This window comes from Falco peregrinus, chromosome 5 (assembly GCF_023634155.1).
Source record: "Falco peregrinus isolate bFalPer1 chromosome 5, bFalPer1.pri, whole genome shotgun sequence".
NCBI classification, from domain to species: Eukaryota; Metazoa; Chordata; class Aves; order Falconiformes; family Falconidae; genus Falco; species Falco peregrinus.
In genome coordinates, this window is record NC_073725.1 from 81,732,230 (window position 1) to 81,751,091 (window position 18,862).

The window sequence follows — 18,862 nt, forward strand, 5'->3', positions numbered from 1 at the left end:
CCCCGGCTGCTCATGCTGCCCCTTTTCCAGCCTGTAACATGGGGAGGGAACCATGGAGAGCATGGAGCTTGGGAAAGGAGACAGTGCCGGGGAAGAGGCAGGAGTTCTACGGGGATCAATGGCGGGGGGCGGGTGTAACCACAGATGGATTTGAGAATTCCGGAGGCGCGCAGAGCTCGCTCAGCCGCCTCAGTGCAGGGCGGGCAGCAACGGGCAGGGGCACTGCCCGTGGGCGCAGTAAGCCCAGCACAGCACGGGAGAGCAGAACTACCGACGCTAGAGTGGCTGGATGTGTTTCTAAGCCGAAAGGCAGGCGTGGCACGGCGGCCCCTTTCCCCCGCGCATTCCACAACTTCGCATCACTCGACGTTGACGCCCGTGATCAGCACCCCCTGCACCCCGAGGCGCGGTGCCCGGGCCGCCCCCGCTGGCCGCCCCCACGGCCTCGCTGGCCGGGCGGCGAAAAGGAGCCGCCGCCGCGGCAGGTACAAAACAGCTTGGCAGCGGTGGGATTCGAACCCACGCCATCGAAATGACTGGAGCCTAAATCCAGCGCCTTAGACCACTCGGCCACGCTACCGCCTGGGTGCTGATCCGCCCTCCAGGCCTCTTTCTGCGAGGCGGCGCCGCCGCGCTCCCCACCCAGCCCCGCGCGTCGCCCACCCGCTGCCTGCGCTATCATGACGCCCTCCGGCGCGGCCGCCCGGCGCCCTCCCTGCCCGGGAAACGCAACTACTGCGGACCGCCGCGCTCGCCGGCGGAGCGCTCCGTGCCCCAGGCCCCCGCCCCAGGCCCCGCCGGCCCCCCGCGCCCGACAGGTGGCGCCGCTGCCGCACGCCCGCAGCTGGCTGCACACGTGTCCCGGCCGCCGCCCGCGCTGACCCCCGGCCGCCGCCTGGGCAGGCCAGAGCGCGGCCCTCGCCCTCCCCCGGGGCCCGGCCGGCCGCCAGGGCCGGCCCCCGTCTCCTCCCGCCCCGCTCCCCCGGGGATTAGGCCGTCGGGCCGCGCCTCGGGGCGCTCTGACCGCGGCGGGCGCAGGCCGGCACCGCGACAGGCGCTGTTCCCCGCGGCGGAGCGCTGCCCCTCGGGCGGGCGCTGCCCCTCCAGAGGGCGCGGACCCCGAGAGGGCGCGGACCCGCTGCCCCAGGCTGCCCACGCTGCGGCCACGCAGTGAGGGCAGCCCTTCGCGGCTGTCTCGGCCCGCACACAGTCCTCGGCCTCCCAGGCAGGACCCCCTGCCTTCACCCCTGGCTTCTGCCGGCCCTCCCGGCGCAAGGGCTAGCGGCCTCCCCGCCAGCGGCTGGCTTTGGCAGCACAGCGGCCCTGGCTGCGCCATCTCCCCGGGCCAGAAGGCCCCTGGCTGCCTGTACCGCGGTGCGGCTCAGCATGGAGCGGCAGAGGCCGGTGGCAAGTGCAGCTGGTGGCCAGGGCTGCCTGCCTACTGCTGGCCCTGCCGCCCCGCAGCCTGGCTTACCTGCTGCTGCCAGCACGGGCATGGCGTGAGCCACGCTACTCCTGTCCACCTCGCTGGGGGAGCTGGGTTTGGCAGCCGGGGCCAGATTCAAGCTGTTGCTGGCGAGCAGAAAAACCGAATTATCTTACTCAGGGAGGCCTGCAGGAGGAATTTGTATAATTAGTTTGTGGACAGAGCTAAAACATTAGGACTAAATGCAGTGGAATTAAAACAATACAGAGAAATTGTCTACCACTGCTCTTCCCATAGGAAGTCATCCACTGGTGCTCCAAGAAGTTTTACGCATGCATACTATACGCACCTACCATATGGCTGAAGCGAGTTTTATGACCAACTGGATTTACCTTGTAGGAAGGGACTGGCACAGGAGTGTATAGGCACAAATTGTCAGAGAGTTAATTGATTTACAGGCAATTTTTCATCTGCATTTTCAAATGAATGCAGAACAAAATTGCTCTGAAGTTAGTGTTGTCTGGGGCGTGCTTTCCTTTTTCCTTTCAAAAACCACAGTTCCCTAGAACAGCAATTTCTAAACAACCTCATTTAACACAAGCATGCTGGAACTTTACAGGCTTCAGTGTCTCGGAAAATATATGTATGCATTGCTGAATGTACAAAATGAACAATATACTAGACATGCAAGCCACTAACTTCCTAGGTTTCCATTTTAAATTTATTTTTTACTATTTTCAAACAAAAAAAAAAGTGATTCAAACTCCTTAAGTGTTAAGAATACAATAGGTAACGTCTAAATAGAAAACTAAAACTAGAAGATGCAGCATGTCTGGGCTAATGTCTAATATCAATATACATCTTTAGTATTTCTTCAAATGCTTTTTTGTAGTCACCAGTTGTTCTTTTAAGAAAATGTTACAGAGAAGCCCCAGGCTTAATCTGGAAAATAAGTATGCCCTTGCATATGGGTACCAGAACTGGCTTATTTTAAAGCATGAGAAATGTGTAGCTCAAGATGGTATAACCTAATTATGTTCCGAATATAGCAGAACACTCTCCATGAGGATATATAGCATCATACAGCTGTATGCCACTGGTTGCCTTTTAGTCCACAACAGCGTTGTGTGTTTGCGTGAGTTTAAAGCCAGTTACTCTTGTGACTTGTTCTGTTGTGCTCAGGTACCATGCCGGTAACAGTATTCCAGTGTTATCAGTACCCTGTGATAGCAGATGGTTACTTTTTTTAACCATTATCAACAAATTTTCATGCAGTGGGAACCAGACATCTGGCTTCCACCGGGCCTTCAGAATTAATTTGACAAGTCTGCCCCCTTCTCAGGCCCTGCTGCCAGGCATCCTGATGGCAGCCCTGCCGGGTGCTGCTCTCCCCAGGGAGCTCAGCTGGGCTGCCTGCAGAAACGAGAAAAGGGGAGATGCACATTCTGGTGCTAATGGGGCAAAAGCGCTCAGTTTTCGATAGCTGTTAATATTTACAACAGTGATTTGCAGCTGGGCTATTAATAGCACCTCAGAGATTTTCTGCACAATCCACGAACACTGTAAATGTGTTGAATTTGAGCTTAAACTCTGCAGGAATTTGAGGCTACCCAGAAATGTGCCTTCAGGAAGCAGCATTGAAAGAGGGCTCAGTCAAGTCTCCACTTAACGTTCTCAAAGGAGCGCTGCGCCCTCAGCATAGTGCTGGAAATCACTGCCAAAATGTCAGGTACCCTTGAACTGCAGACAGCGTTCCTGTACACACATGCTGCTCCCTCCAGTGCCTAAACTAAAATGCAGTTTAATCTATGCAAGTAATGGCAGTAGCAGGCAGGTGTTCCTGGCAGAGAGCCAGAGCATCTGCTCAGTGTGTTTTTAATTAAATATTACTAATCTTCCTCCTGAAGATTATCTCAGCACTAGCATTGCAGCAGCATTTATCTCTCTGTTGCCTTCCTCTTTGGAGAGCACAGGGATTGTGCATTCTTCTGTCAGTGCTGTCACGAGTGGCAGTCACAAAGGACACACTCACATCTTCCAGTCTCGGTTTTATAACCCTTACTCATGGTAAAAAGCACTAATGAGGATTATTTACACAAGAGAGAGATTCAACAACAGTCAGAAGTGGCCGGCTCTTTGCAGGCTTCCAAGCAATACAATTCAACCGGAACCTATTTACATTTATTTCCATGTAACCCATGAAAGGATAAGGAGTTTGTTTAAATTTCCCACAATTTGTAACTTGGGAGAAAAGCTGAAACATAAGCGTTTTCAATCCAGAAGGCCAGTGTTTCAGGAAGAATGCTAATGTGGGTGCTTTGAGGAAACATGGTCTTTGGAACTTGCATTCTGATGCATAATTCTGCCATTTTTCACGGGGAAGTGGAGCACTGTGCCATTTAATTTAGCTGACGAGGCCAACCTGAAGTGCACAGTGCCCCCGAAGGCCCCCCCAGCCTACTCCCTCTGCCTTCCCCTTGTGCTGGGGTCCTGGAAGGCTGCCGTGCAGTGGGCCTTTCCCCTGGGACCACCTGCCCAGGGAAACCCACCTCTTGGCTCCAAATCCAAAGGAAGGAGAAACGAAAGGAAGCTCAGGCGCGGCTCCCGTGAGCCGCGCTCCGAGCCCTGGCTTCACGCGGGTCTCCAGCGCACCCGCTTCCCCCTTGCCCCGGGATCCCTGCATTTCTAACACCTAACGCTGCCAATCTGTGAGTTTCTTCTCACATTTTCATAGGTTTCCTCACAGGAATACAGTATCAGGAGACTCCCGCCGTCGCTACGAGCGGATGGCGCCCGCCCCGCGCAGCCGCTGAGGAGAGGGTGAGGTGCCGCCCGCCCGCGCGCTGGGCGGGAAAGCCGCGGAGGCGAGAGGCAGTGGAGGGGGGGGCGGGAAGGCGGTGGCGGGGGGCGGTGGCGGCGTTGCCCGCCTCCCCTCAGCAGGGCGGCTGCGCGCCCGCCTGCCGTGGGCAGGGCAGCGGCGGCAGCGGAATCGCTCGGCAGCGGAATCGCTCGGCACCGGGCTGGGCGGCGGGGCTGCGCCGCGCTGAGACGGTAGGTGCCTTCACGGGGCGGGGGCCGACAGCGGCGGGGGGTCGGGTCCGCCGAGGCTGCTGCTGGCGGCGCGAACGTACCGAGGGCGGAATGGGCGTTTTTAATTACAGAAAACGATGACTGGCTTGGCGGTTCGAGCTTGTAAAGGGCCGGTGGCCAAGCCGTGAGCTTATGAGGTGACCGAAAAATAACCTTATATAGTTGTTGTATTGGGCAGCACTCCTGCACTTTACGCCTGGAGGTAATGGCTCCATCCGTATATGTTACTAGGGCTGTGCAGTTAATTTTAGGGCACACCGAATTTAAAAGTGTGGAAATACTGTTTGTAACTCTAGAACCGGGGGGGGGGGGGGGGGGGGGGGGAAGGTCGTGGTGTGTGGGGGGCTGCAGGCAGGGTGGCGGGCTGCTGGCGGGGTGACAGGCCGGACTCCTGGCAGGGTGACAGGCCACAGGCAGGGTGATGGGCCAGCCAGCCGTGGGGTGACAGGCCAGACCCCCAGCGGAGTGACAAGCTGCCAGTGGACAGGGTGACAGGCCACCTGCGGGCAGGGTGACAGGCTGGACCCCCAGCAGGGTGACAGGCCGCAGGCAGGGTGACAGGCTGCTGGCGGGGTGACGGGCTGGCTCCCCTCCGGGACTGATCGTGTTTGGGTAGTTTTCCAAATGCCTCTGTAGGCGTACAGCATGGGTTCAATTAACAGCGCGGAGTACTGACCTTACAGAAAGTCGGTGATTGTTACTTGTCGGTGCATTAAAAGCCAGTTGAAATGACAGGGCTATTAAAGACAATGGAAGGACATTTTCAAGTTATCTTGAAAGTTCCTTTTATATCCTTGTGTTTTGGCTGCTGCTAACATAGTATTTGCTGGTGTGTTTGGCAGAAGGGTGGACTTGGCTTAGAAGGGTTGTTTCTGTGCCTTTATCGCTTGCAACTCTAAAATCCGTTGGCATGTTCGAAGCCACAGTGTGGTTCCTTGCACAGGGTTTTGAGTCTCAAATGCTTCGTACTCGGCTGGCATAGATGCACTCTCCCATTTGCTTCATGAATTTTGCATTGCTGCTCTCTAACACGCTCAGGCAAGTGCCATGTGTTATCCCAGCTGTGCTTGCAGACAAACTGAATGTCATTTGTGTCCTGCCGTTTGCAGTGATGACACACTGGAAGGGACCTGAAGTAAATGCTTACCATTAGAAGATCTGTACTTGGTAAAACCAAGTTTGTCAAAAGTAGCCAGTAAGCTGAGACATCTCTTTTTTTAATCTTGTTTTTTATCACAGCTGTTAACCTTGACTCGCTAAACCTGTTTTCTTGCCGGTATGCAGTGCAGATGGGAATAGATGTTTGTGTCACAAGGGTCAGCTGGGTGTTTGGAAAGCACAGTAGTTCTGAACGTGCTATGGGATGTTAACATAGCTAGTGGGATTGTTCCGGACCATGTTATATAGTTTTGTGTCTATAGTTTCTAAAGATGATAATGGTATTTTGTAAGGCACACAGCCTGCATAGTTGTTGAGGTTAAATTTCAAGTCAGTATTTTATAAGAATATTAATCTGAGAAGTGATTTCTCTCTTAAAGAAAAAAATAGCTTGCTACTGTTACAGGTATCCTACTAGATGGCTTTAGCTGATGGTGGTATTAAAAGGGGATTTAGTATTACACCAGTGAGAGCTGGGTCATTCTTGCTTTAATGCTTCTTTACAAGAGAAGATGGGACTTCTGTTCTAGGGTAGTTCCTGTTCCCCTGTCCTGTGCTAAAGAGGGGCAAAGGGCCGTTTCTGAGCTGAAACAGCCACTAAGAAGTAGTGGGAGATGCTCCAGTTGTCCCTTCCTTTGCTCACTAGAGCATTCCTATCGCTTAGCTCTTTGGGATGAATTAAGGCAGGTTTTGATGCTGAGGCAGCTGTGGGGCCTTGCTCAAGGGTCCCACCAAACCCAGCAGTGTTTTGTAACAACAGATACCTACAAGAAACAAGTCATATTCTGACAGCACTGTGATGTGAATTTTCCCCTCTGTTTATCTGTGTTTGCATATGCACTGCACGTGACAACACAGTGGATTGTCCTTGCAACACACCTGCTTCTCCTGGTGGTGTGACTCTTGGATATAAAGAGAAGAGGAGAAAAGTACTTTAGACAGGCATTGGAAAACCCCAAAATTAATAGACTTGAACAGATTTAATAACCAACTGTATCATAAATTATCTTCATTTTGAATCACGTAGTACAAAGTTGATTAAAAACATGGAATAAATTTTCCAAGTGGATTGGAGTGGGTAGTTTAAATTATAGGTTGTGTGTGATAATGCATGCTTGTAGGCTACATCCTGTTCAGTCTGCCTCTCTTTGCTGCTTAGCCCTAGGAAAGTTTCTGTAGTTCATATTAAAGGCTAGGTGATCAAAACATAGCAAAAATAACAGCAATTCCTAGATAGTACAGCTTTATGCCATAATGTAAAAAGTAGAGAATATAAGATGTGGGATGAAGCTCAGGCTGTTTTTGTAGGGCTTTTTGTTGAATAAACTGTGAAGTTTAAAGTAGTGTTTATGTAGTTTAAAGTTTGATTATTGAATTCTGTTTCAAAGAGCATGCTGTGTGAGGGCAGTTTTTAGTTAATACGCTTCCAAAGTAAACACCGCAAGTCCTTTACAAGAAGTGTGATTCTAAGAAAAACACAGAGAGTTTAATAAACACCATTAGCTTTAAATACAAACTGATTTGTGTGATGATTTTCCATTTACACAGCAAGTCACAGGGATCATGAATGCTTGCAATCCTTGCTGCATACACCTGCATTCTTGTTGCTGCTTCTTCTCAGTGTTTGCATGACCCAGTGGGTCTGCTGATGCATGTGCGACTGCAGCAGTAGAAATGAGTGCAGGACAGCAGTTGTGGGTAATGAGGCTAGTCCGGTGCTACAGTATATCCTGGAGTTAGTCCCAGATTTGAAGCATCGTTTTACATCTGCTGTTTGTGTGTGCTGACAAGTAGTAGAGGTTAATGTTCTCGAATACTCATTAGACACTGCTAGGATGATTGCAGTAAAAATGAGGGTAAGGTAGTGGCAGCTGAGGATACCTTCCCCTTCCAGTTATGTGCTACTGCCTCTTTCCCGAAATTACAGCTGTCATGTAGTCTTTGCTAGAAGAGCTGGTCATATGCATGTTCCAAATCTGCTTTGGTGCAAAGTCAGATGAGTTGGCTCAGACCTCTTTCAGCAGTGGTTTGCTGTAGGTGATGCTGCCTGATGTAGGTGGAGTGCTGGTATTACCTGTGGTGCTAGCTGAGCTGTGAGAATGCTACCACCATAGAAAGGCAGTAACCAACAACATAATATTGCTGGTGAAAGCTGCCATACAATAAGGCATTGTTTCTGTGGTGACCATGTTTTGGTAGCCATGGTGTAAGACCTGCAGCTATGAATACTGCTGTAGGAGTGTATCTATCTGTTAATATTTAATGGAGAAAGAAGGCTGAATATGCACAGGGCTGAGGACTAACAGTGAAGCAAAGCTGCAAACCTTCTTCTATAGTTGCCTTTTTGGGCTAGCTATGTGAAAATCCCTGATTTAGCTGGTTGGGTGAGGTTCCTCTAGAGCTAAGCTATTGATGGGACACTTAGAAGTGTCTGCTTGAAGTTGCATGTTGTTGCACAGCCAGTGTTGGGGCCAAATTTTGAAAATTCTAACTAATCCTCTCTTTTGTAGGTGCAGGTATTTTCAAAGTATCTATGTAGACTTCCACCTCTTGCAAGGGCTTTGATCATTACTACATTTCATTTTTCTAGCTTGGAAAACAAATGATACTTCCATTAGATAGATGTCGTAAGTAAGGGTGATACTTATATAATATTGAGAACAAATTAAGTGCAATACTCTGTAAGCTCAAATAGTTGTTTTCAGGGCTCCAGGACCAAATGTCTTTTAAGCTCTATCTCACGTGAAACAAATGAATATATGCTGCTTTTTGTAGTCTACTTCTGCCCTCTAATCAAGAACAAAACAAGGCAGACCTGACTGTAATGCTCACAGTACCCATTTGGACAGCCAGCAAAATTCAGTGGCAGACTTGCCAGCAAATATTTGTTTAAACTTGGCTCAATCTGTGTGAAGATTTGTATGATTATTTTGCATTCATCTAACCCTTTCCTGTTTTTCATGCAGCAGAGCAATGTGAATAATGAAAGCTAAAATGAAGAGAAAATGTTCCTATTAATTGGAGTGTGCCTGGAAGTTTGTGCTTGTGCTACTGGTTTCCAATTGCTTCAAAGAAAAACTCTTAAGCACTGATAGTGGTTTAAGAGCCATGATGCAGTTAGAACAGCCGCTTTATTATTCTTAAGGAGGGAAAGTACAGTAAAATCAAGCAGTAGCCCAGTCCCTTGTGTGTCTGTCCCTTTCCAGCCTTCCCGTGGGTAAGCCTATGCTGGCTTTTTATTCTAATCAGAGAAGTGCTTCTGAAGGGAGTCTCCTGATCATTTCAGCTCATTGCACTTTGAGTCATGTTGAAAAGCAGTCTCAGAGCTGGCAAACTAAACTCCTTGTACATGAAACTTAACTGGAGAACGTAGTGCAGCCACTGGTGGTATCCACTCCCTGAGATCGGACTAGGGTTAGTCTGAAGTAAATCCCTGAGAGGCGGATGGTGAGGATGTCAGACTCAATACAAACCGTCCTGCTCTTCACACCTGCCCCCAGTTCACCGCAGTATTTGTGGTGTGGAGGAAGCTGTGCTGTGTTGGTGCCCACTGGGTTCTTGCCCAGGTGTTGCATTCTCCTGGTCAGTTTTAATGAGTCAGGTTATTCTTTTCTGTGAGCTTGGCTGCGATCAGATTTGCCGATGGACCTCAGAATTGAATAAAAATGCAACAAGAAATAGTGGAGTGACCTGGAAAGCTGCAAGCAGGATACAGTTATAGGGGAATCAGATGTATGTTTTACTCTCAATAGAAGAAACAATTAACAGAAGTGTATAGCAGAAAGGTAATTTCACTTTGGTCTGTGTGTTCACTTTAATGTGGTCTGAGCTTTTGATGTGATTGGGTATTAAAGTCTTCACAGAAAGTCATTAAATTTGGCAGAGACAGGTGTTAGAGACTTCAGGAAATGACTCTGAAACCTAGTGATAGTGCAGTTAATGAGAATAGCGTTTCGGAAAATGTGAGCTGTGACCAATTATAAATACATGTGATAGGGGCGGATTATTGTTCTGTGAAGGTTTCTTTGCTTTTCGAAGCAGCAGCGCATATTAGATGAATCGTGGACCTGCTCCACTCTGGCTGTTTGTATCTTCCTCAATAGCTGGAAACCTCCGTAGATGTGTACTTGATCACGTGAGTGGGCTCAGCAGGAAAAGGACAAGAGTTCAGAGGAAGAAAAGAGCTTTAAGTGCAAGAGTGTCTGGGAAATAGCCTGGCAGTGTGGAAAAGGAGCCTCAGCTATGGAGAAGCACTCTGAAGCAAAGGCACCACGCTGAACAGGAGGCAGGGATGCTGGCAGGTAGCAGCTGTTTCCTACTTGGGCATATATCCCTAGCCGCCTGCTTGGCAGCATATGTTATACATGATAGACTAAAATGAGCTTTTGCCCAGAAGATGTAAAGTTACCCTATTCCAGGGGTGTCACAGCCACCTGCCCCCTTGTGTTTCAGAGGCCTCTTTGCTGAAGCTGTGTTGTGGGGGGGAAGGGGAGACAAGGTCTAGAAATGGGCAACATACCGCTGAAAGTAAATGTTGGTGTCCTACTGCTGATGGCTCTGGACTGTAAAATGTGGAAGAATACAAACTGTTTGCATCTGTATGGCTGGTAATGTGTGAAAGACACAATGCTGACCTTCTGTAGCTTGGGACTGTAGGAATTTAGTTTTGAGTTGTGCTGAATCATCACAAGCTGTTTCTAAGGTGGAGGCTGTTGGGCATGTTCCCACTGCAGTATCTCCAGGAGTGAAACCCAAGTGCCAGGAAAAGTACTTCCATGATTCACTTTTTTATATATATATATAACATATGTCTATTGCAGCAGTTGGGCTGTAGTGTCTGTGCTGTGCTCTGCCTCCCTGAAACTGGTGTCACTAATTTGGAAAAGCTACAGTAAGAGAGGAGACTTGGCAGAGCTGCAGTTCCCATACCCATATGGAACTTCCCATATTGTTTACCGTGTTTAATATTGTTTACATTGTTTAACGTGTCAGAAGACATTCTAGGTAAATATTTCACTGAGGCCACATTCTGGGTGTAGAAATAGTTGAACAGATTTTAGTAAAACCCCATGACCTGCCTGTCTCACATTGTTGCTTTTACTTTCAATTTGCATAGTTTACTTCTAAGCTAGGACCCAGGAGAAGCCAAACCCTACCTATTCTGTTCTCTCACAGTCTGGCTACTAAAAAGTTGTAAGAACCAATGTCAAAATCAAGCTTTCTGACTTCTTTGGAAAAGGACTGTTAACCAGGGAGAATGTTTTCTTCTTTTAAGCTCTATATGTAAAGCAAACACAGCTCAGAGACTTGATGCTGTTGAGCAGACTGCCGTATCTGCTGTCTTTAGAGTTGGAAGAGGATTGTTTAGATCGCACAAGACTGGTCCAAAGTGAAATCCTTTTACAGAGTGTGAAAGACAGAAGGGTTGAAGTACTTGTTACACATACCTCCTCTTGTCTCTGTGGTCTGCTGGTGAGTGCACTTGGGCAGCAGCAGTGGCATGGCAGGCCTGCTTTTTTTGCCTCTTTTGTACTTTGTCCTTCTGGGGATGTCCTGGATAGCCTGGGCAATGTGCTGCGCTTTTACTAGCATGCTTTCCACTGTGAACTGCTGGCAACAAGTGAGCTAAAAGCCAACTTAAGTCTCAGCAGCAGAGGCACAGTCTTCTATGTTGTCCTAATAATACTCCCTTCATTGGCATATATGTATGCAATATCCTTGAGAAGACTTGTATTGAAAAAAATTTAAAACCTGTCTGTAATGCTTGATGTAAAACTCCCTTGAGTTTCTAAGACCAGTATTGTGAAACTCAGCATTTCAGATAAGGAAGAATAAAAACATTCAGAGGAGAAGATAGGAGCATTAACAAATGTCAGTCATAAGCGGCAGGTGGTGTTCGTGGTCTCTCAGATTTTATAGAACTGTTCTGTACTTGATTATTTAATTTTCTCAGTCCTGTAGCAATTTAAAAACCTTACAAATTAAAAACCAAACAAAATTAAAAAACTGTTTGGAAACCCAGATCTAGCACTGAAGTGTTCAAAGCCACATGTAAGTATTTAGGTACTTCAGGATCATTTTTACAGAGCCATATGCAAATGATTCTTTTTCTACCAGTGTGCTGACATGAGTTTCATGCATCATTTGTTCTTTTATAACAACCCTTTTTTGTTTGTTTTTCTCTCCCACCCAGCTTCTTCCCTCCATTTGCATGTGCATTGGAGTAGTGGTTGTTTTAATCATTGCAGGAGTTAAACTGACCTCCTACAAACATGGCAGACGAAGACCTTATTTTTCGTATGGAAGGGATTGATAATGCTAGATCGACTACAGAGAACTCTGGAAATTATCTTGATGCTCATAGTGATGATGAAGACAATTATTTTATCTGTCCAATAACTGATGATCCAGTTTCTAACAAGTCTACTGGTATCAAAGTTGACAATTATTATAGCAACTTAGCGAAAACTGAGCAGTACAGTTCAAGCTCTTCTCCTAGAAACTCCTTTAGCTTTAAGGTAAGTATTGGCTCCAGCCTTCAATAAGTTTTTGGTTTTACTTAGTTGGCATGAGGCATTCTCTTAACTGCTTCATCTCTTGTAACTAACACTTCTCAACAACAATAACAACAAATCTTTTTTTTTTTCCAGACCTGCCAGTAATTCCATTAAGCCAATAGTCTGACACTGCCATGGAATTCCTTACTGTCCCTTTTGGTTCAGTGGGAGATCTTCATCTAGCGATCTTTGATCTAACAAACAATTCACTGCTATTATGATTAAACCATTTAAAAAGCAATATGGTGATTGGGAGGTTTGCAAGATGATACTTGTAAGCTAAATTGGGACCTGGCAGAAGATACTTTATTATGGATTTTGCCGAGCAGAGTTAACAATCCATAATGTTTTTATTTGTACATAAAATTATAAATTATAAAATTTTTATATAGAGAGGGTTTTTTATAGACGTTTAGGTTATAGCTCTTTCTGGGGCAGCTTTTAACATGTTGACTCTTGTGCTTGGGCATGAAGTGTAACACCGGCAGTAGTTCCTGACAGTGTACTTGAGCAGTGTCTGACCTTTTTGAAATGAATGGCAGTCACAACATTGCAGAGAGGTCAAAGGGGATGTAGATGGTGTGTCCTTGGCAGTGTGTCCTGTTCCACTCGACTGGCTCCCTTTGCACAGATCAGGTCAGGGAATGGAGCCTCAGGAATGGAAGTGAGTCACTCTATAGGTTAGATATTCCAAATATGCACCATTTGTGGTAAACTGACATGTCTCTTAGATTTTGTCTAGACTAGGATTTAATATATTTTATTAACACACTTCTTGTTATAAATATTAACATATGTTTAATAGATACTCTAAAATCTTGGTTATGCCTAATGCATGCTTTATTTCTGGAGAGATACCAGAGGGTTTATTTCAGTCAGCTGACATACTAAGTAACTCATTAAAAGTGAAATTGTCTTGTCTGCAGTAAAATTTTTACCAGGGCTAGTTAATAGAAACATTGAAAGGTAGATATTCCTAAGGAAGGTGAAGAGTAAGTATAGACAAGAGGACAGATTTTAGTGTGCGCTGTACCAAGCAAGTTAAGACCTGATAGGGAGCTTAGTCTTCGTTTGTGTGTACATTTTAGCATATACTAAATATTTGCCTCTGGATTTGCAGTGTGAGTTCTGAGTCATGTGGCCTGAGATAAAACTGATGAGGACTTAAGAAATAGCAATTATTTCCTCCTTACTAAGCTATCATATTGTTTCTGCAGAATACATGTGCCCATGCTTTGGTGTCCACAATGTCTAGTTTGGCATTTTAGCCCCTATCACAGATAAAATGCATTGAGTTGAGATGTGGAGCCAGCAATCTCCTTCTGCTGCTTAAGCTGCAGAAATGTTGGATTTCCAACACCATGAAGCAGACAGCCAGGACTGATAATATTTTAAACCACCACAGCCTGGTCTAGTCAGAGTCTACCTGTCGGACCCCAAAGCTAATGGCAGTGTGGGCTATTGATAGTTGCTATTAAGTCTCTGCCTTTAAACAGGACTCAGCAATGTTTAATTAGCTAGTTAATAGACAGGACTCTTTTAATGCATGTTTTCCAATTTAAAAAAATTACCAACTTACCTCAGTAGGTTTGTTTACAAATGTTCTAAGAATGAACTTAAATCGAAGAGTGGCTTTTCAGTGGAATTTTTAAAAAAAAAGTTAACAAAGAGAACAGAGACTCTTTGCCAATCATTTGTCTTATCACGTATATTTTCCTACTTTTATGTTTCTCATGCATCCTTTAGAATGACACACAGCATCGTTCTAAGATTGGCTCTGTGGTTGACCATAGTCGGGTAGGTCAAAAAGAAAATGTGAACACCATCTCTGATAGTTGCATTAAGATTTTTTGTGGTGTGGTTTTTTTTTTTTCCTTTTATGGCCTTTTTTTGTTCATTATTGTCTGGGAGAACTGCTTGCCTCAGTCTATAAAAGTCATCAAGTCAAAACTGGAAAAGATATCTGTTGAATGAAATAATACCCATCTTTAGATCTCTACTCTGAAATATCACTTCTTTTAAAGTGCGTATCTGTAGTTGTTTCTTCACAGTGTTCCCTACTGTGGATGAGAATAGAATGGATGCAAGACATCTGCTTAGTCTGTATGGCAGCCGTGTGCCTACAGCAGCAGAAAAACTGCACTGTTAGCACCGTTTCCATGAAGTCCAGCTTCTGTTTGTTTGAAGATTAGAATACAACTTTTGTTCAAAGCACCTCACAAGATCAAGCACAAGTAATTGATTTACTTAAATCATTACCTAGCATGGACACATACCACCTTTTGGAGAGGGACCCTACTCAAGAATGATTTGATATAGATAACTGACCAAGCAATTCTACTTGTTTCTGTCTCTTCCTATTTCTTTCATATATATCCAAGTATGGAATTCCCCAGTTCCATATGAAATGTGTATCATCACATGATCTGAGACAACTTCCTTTTCTTATGAAACATGTATGAAATCTTTTTCAGTATGTCTTTTAAACTTGTTTCATTTATTGTAATACTGTGTTCATTTTGTAGTTTTGTTGTCAGAAAGGGGAGCATTTAAGTTGTTTGCAAGATATGAAGAACTACAGCTGAAATAAATGAACAATTTAAAAGCTCAGCTGCTTCAGAAACTTGCTTGATGTCATTGCTAACGTGAATTTACACTGTATTTTTAAAAAGTTTTGACATAGATTTCAATTCAGAGAATTTAAAGAAAAAAGAAAAATAAAAAAAAAATAATTAAAAAAAGCCCTCTAATATTGTAAAAGTTACTGTTTCTGCATACCTGAGATTCAGAGAGACAGTAACAAAACCTCAGACCACAGTATTTCTTTACTAGTGGGGGTGCAGTGGCCTTTTCTTCTGCTCACCTTGCAGAAGGCATTTGAGACGTCACAGGATGATATCTTCAGTTCTCTCGGAACAGTACAGTGTAAAAAGAGGGAGATCAAAATGTTAAGTGAAAGCATCTAAATTGGCTGGTAGAGGAAGTTTCTTTATATTCCAGAAAACTCCTTTGGTATTTTTACTATTGACTTGGTGGAGATTGAAATAGCTACTTGTCTGGAATTGTTATAATCATCCATTTTTACAACATTCTAATTTCTTCTTTCCTATGCTGAGCACAGTTTGGGGGCCTTGGGTTTATTTTGCTTTGTTCATATTGCTCTATTGCTAATGGACTTTTTTATGCTTACACATATGCATACACACAACAGCATATGCTGTTAGTTACAAAAAGTTAAAAATCAAACCAATAAAAGTGAGTTAATGTCCTCTAGGTGTGCCTCATCACTATTTGCAGTGTATGTTAGAGATATTTGCAAATTACAACAGGTCTTACAAATTGTATTTGGGATATACTAGACCAGATTCTGTTCTCATAACTTTACAGTGGTGCAAATTAAACTGAGGCCTGATGCTTTATATTTCTGAACTGTGTTTCATTATACTTAAAGCTATAAAACATCAGAGTGTTCTTCTGTACTGCTTGGTCAGTGCTCTGAAGAGTGCTTTGGGGGCTTATGTAGTTGCATATCTTTGTAGCATTGGGATCCTGATGTGCTCTACAAAATGCTGTTGTTGTGAGTTGCTGCTGATTATAAATAACCTGCCAGTTTGTAACTTCTTCAGGAAACCTGGAAACATGCTATTCAGAAAGCCAAGCACATGCCTGATCCGTGGGCAGAATTTCATCTTGAGGACATTGAGACGGAACATGCCACTCGTTACAGGTCTGTGGGTCTTTCTGCTTTTAATGCTGATGTTAAACAGAATGTGCTGGTTTATGCAAGGACTGTGTTTGTGTAGTGCAGAATATGTGTAATTACATGAATGAAGAGCTGTCAGTAATGTCCAAGGTGAGTGTCTTAACTGAATCTCCCAGGAACATGTAAATACTGCACATCATAAAAAAAAATATATTTCAGAAAACCAGTGTCACACTCTTTCTCTCCCACCTTAGTAGTATTTATGAGTTTCGTCATGTATACAGGAAACAAGGCTGAAAAGTATTTTCTACTTGATTTATTAATGCTGTAAACTTAATCTAATAAGGAAATGAATTCCAATAAAGAGGCAGCATATTTAGTTTAAGTAGTTTAGGAAAAAAAGCAACATAATACTCTGTGCCTTTCCCAAAATAGCAGTTTCACTGTTGCCTGTTTATGCAGTATTGCTTTATGTGGCTGGAATTTAAATCCTTATAAAGCCCAGAATAGCTCAGCATGGTGTACGTGCTAAGACTGAGTTTGGCCCTTAAAGTATTCTCAGTGCTTTAGCACAGGCTTTGCCAAAACATTTACCCTACTGACACAGGTTTCTGGGTGGAAGGGGTAGGAGTTAGAGGCCAGTTAATTACCACTTAGCATCAGTGTTTGGGGAGGCCTCCCTTCCAATCACATAATGCTGTCAGGCAGTGCTTTTCTTCCCCATAGACTGCATCTGTCCCTGGTCAGCCACACAGTCCTGAAATAGTTTGCATATTTTGAAATACAAATAAGTGATAATACTGGTTTAGGGCTACTCGAATACTTAAAAAGAGATGGCTCTGATAATCCTATCTCCAGCACTTTTATCTGCTGCAGGCTGGGGTGGTACAGAATATATAAGGGGACATATGGGTGTCTGTATGCATGAAGTACTTGGTGCAAGTCAGGGGAAACAGGCTGGAAACAATCATGTGTTGGTGACTCAACCACTGTGGTTGTCGATTTGGCTTTTACTGTGTTGGGAATTAAGGGATGGGGAGTCTATATTATCATAGGGTTGTGCAGACTTGCTCCTCCCTTTGTGCAGTGTTGGGCAGTTCTTGGCCCTGCTGCTTTTCACAGCCACAGTTGGTGCTGTGTTCTGCTCACATCCTCTGCAGCCCTGTGGCAGATACCCAGCCAGAACCAGGTTTCTGCAAGCACAGGGTTGGAGGAGACAACCTGTCCAGTGTGTAGGGCATGGTAAGGCTCTTTCTGCCCTGTCATGGTTTAATCCCAGCCAGCAATTAATTACTACCCAGCTGCTCACTCACTCCCCACACAGTGGGATGGGGGAGAGAATCAGAACTCGTGGGTTGAGATAAAGACAGTTTAATAGTTAAAGCAAAAGCCATGCACACAAGCCAAGCAAAACAAGGAATTCATTCACCACTTCCCGTTGGCAGGCAGGTGTTCAGCCATGCCCAAGAAAGCATGGATCCATCATGCATAATGGTTACTTGGGCAGATAAATGTCATCACTCCAAATGTCCCCCTCTTCCTCCTTCTTCCCCTGGTTTTATATGCTAAACATGATGGCATGTGGTATGGAATATCCCTTTGGTCAGTTGGGGTCAGCCATCCCACTGTGTCCCCTTCCAAGTTCTTATGCACCCCTAGCTTACTCACTGATGGGATGGTGTGAGAAGCAGAAAAGGCCTTATTGACTCTGTGCAAGCATGGCTCAGCAATAATGAAAACATCTCTGAATTATTAACACTATTTCTAGCACAAGTCCAAAACACAGCCCCATACCAACTACTGTGAAGAAAATTAATACTGCCCCAGCCAAAACCAGCATGTGCCCCTAGTGTAACGCCTAGGCATCACAGAGGAGATTTCACGTCCAAGCAGATAAAGCCTAATTTGTAGTGTTGCAAAAGTTTTGCTTCTGTAGTAGGATCTGTTCATTGTCAACAGGATTCAGTGTCTTTTCAAAGAGCTATACATTTTCTTTTCCACCTGAAGTAAAGAGGGGAGGAGTGTGGTAGAAAGACAAGAAGTTTTTGTGTTGGAGTGGCAGCAACGCTTTGCAACAATCAGCCAGAGATAAGGAAGGATAGGCACTGGGGGTGGGAGGATTTGGGTTCCCTCTGCATTTTTCTAAGAGGTACATCTCCTGATTTTGCAGGTACAATGCAGTTACTGGGGACTGGGTTGAAGATGAAGTCCTTATCAAGATGGCTTCACAAGTAAGATCACTCTGTCCTTCATATTTATTAGCGGCCAATTTCCCACTTCCTGTTACTGAATAGTGGCAGCAATATGTTTTCCTCATACAGAAGTTTTGAAGTCTCAGTGTAGTTCTTTTCTCCTGCCTTTCTTTTTCCTCGGCTCATCCAGTATGTTTTGGTGTCCCAACAGCTTTTTCTCCCCAGAGTAGAGCAGACCATGGAGTCAGCCCTTCCCCATCAACAACATGAGGCTTTTGTTTGCTTCCCAGTGACCTCCCTCCCATTTCCTGCTGGCCTCATCTCTCTGCCTGCCAATAGTCCTCTATGTTGAGTGCTTCCAAATAATTTCTGCTCATAGGATGAACACAGACTGAATTTTTGGTATGTGAGGGTGGAAGCTACTGTCACTTTGCAATTAAATCATGGAGTTAGTGGTGTGTTGGAGTCACAGAATCATAGAATGGTCAGGGTTGGAAGGGACCTCTGGAGATCATTTAGTCCACCCCCCTGCTAAAGCAGGTTCTCCTAGAGCAGGTTGCACAAAGTCACATCCAGATGGGTTTTCAACGTTTCCAGAGAAGGAGACTGCACAGCCTCTCCAGGCAGCCTGTGCTAGTGCTCTGAGTTACCTTGCTCTGTGCTACTGAGGTGGCATCTGGGGAGGTGATGCTGTGTTTGGCATGTCCTGTATGGAAGCCTAAATGTGGAGAGCATG

The 18,862-nt window shown here is 45.4% G+C and overlaps 1 protein-coding gene and 1 non-coding gene across 7 annotated transcripts in view; one reads left to right on the forward strand and one right to left on the reverse strand.

The window, feature by feature from the left end:
* Window positions 1-498: 498 nt before the first annotated feature.
* TRNAL-UAG (transfer RNA leucine (anticodon UAG)) lies at window positions 499-580 on the reverse strand. The gene has a single exon. It is a non-coding gene; the product is annotated as a tRNA-Leu (tRNA).
* A 3,758-nt stretch (window positions 581-4,338) lies between these two features.
* Window positions 4,339-18,862, forward strand: part of EEF2K (eukaryotic elongation factor 2 kinase) — a 33,761-nt gene continuing 19,237 nt past the window's right edge. For 3 of the 6 annotated variants that reach the window (XR_008747370.1, XM_055805053.1, XM_055805056.1), the window contains exons 1-5: window positions 4,339-4,477; window positions 11,868-12,192; window positions 13,978-14,028; window positions 15,858-15,958; window positions 18,105-18,165. Coding sequence is in view for 5 of the 6 variants with exons in the window: in XM_055805053.1 (XP_055661028.1) it covers window positions 11,947-12,192; window positions 13,978-14,028; window positions 15,858-15,958; window positions 18,105-18,165 (459 nt within the window). In the remaining variant the exon portion in view is untranslated. The other 3 variants (XM_055805054.1, XM_055805055.1, XM_027778864.2) reach the window with 3 other exon arrangements.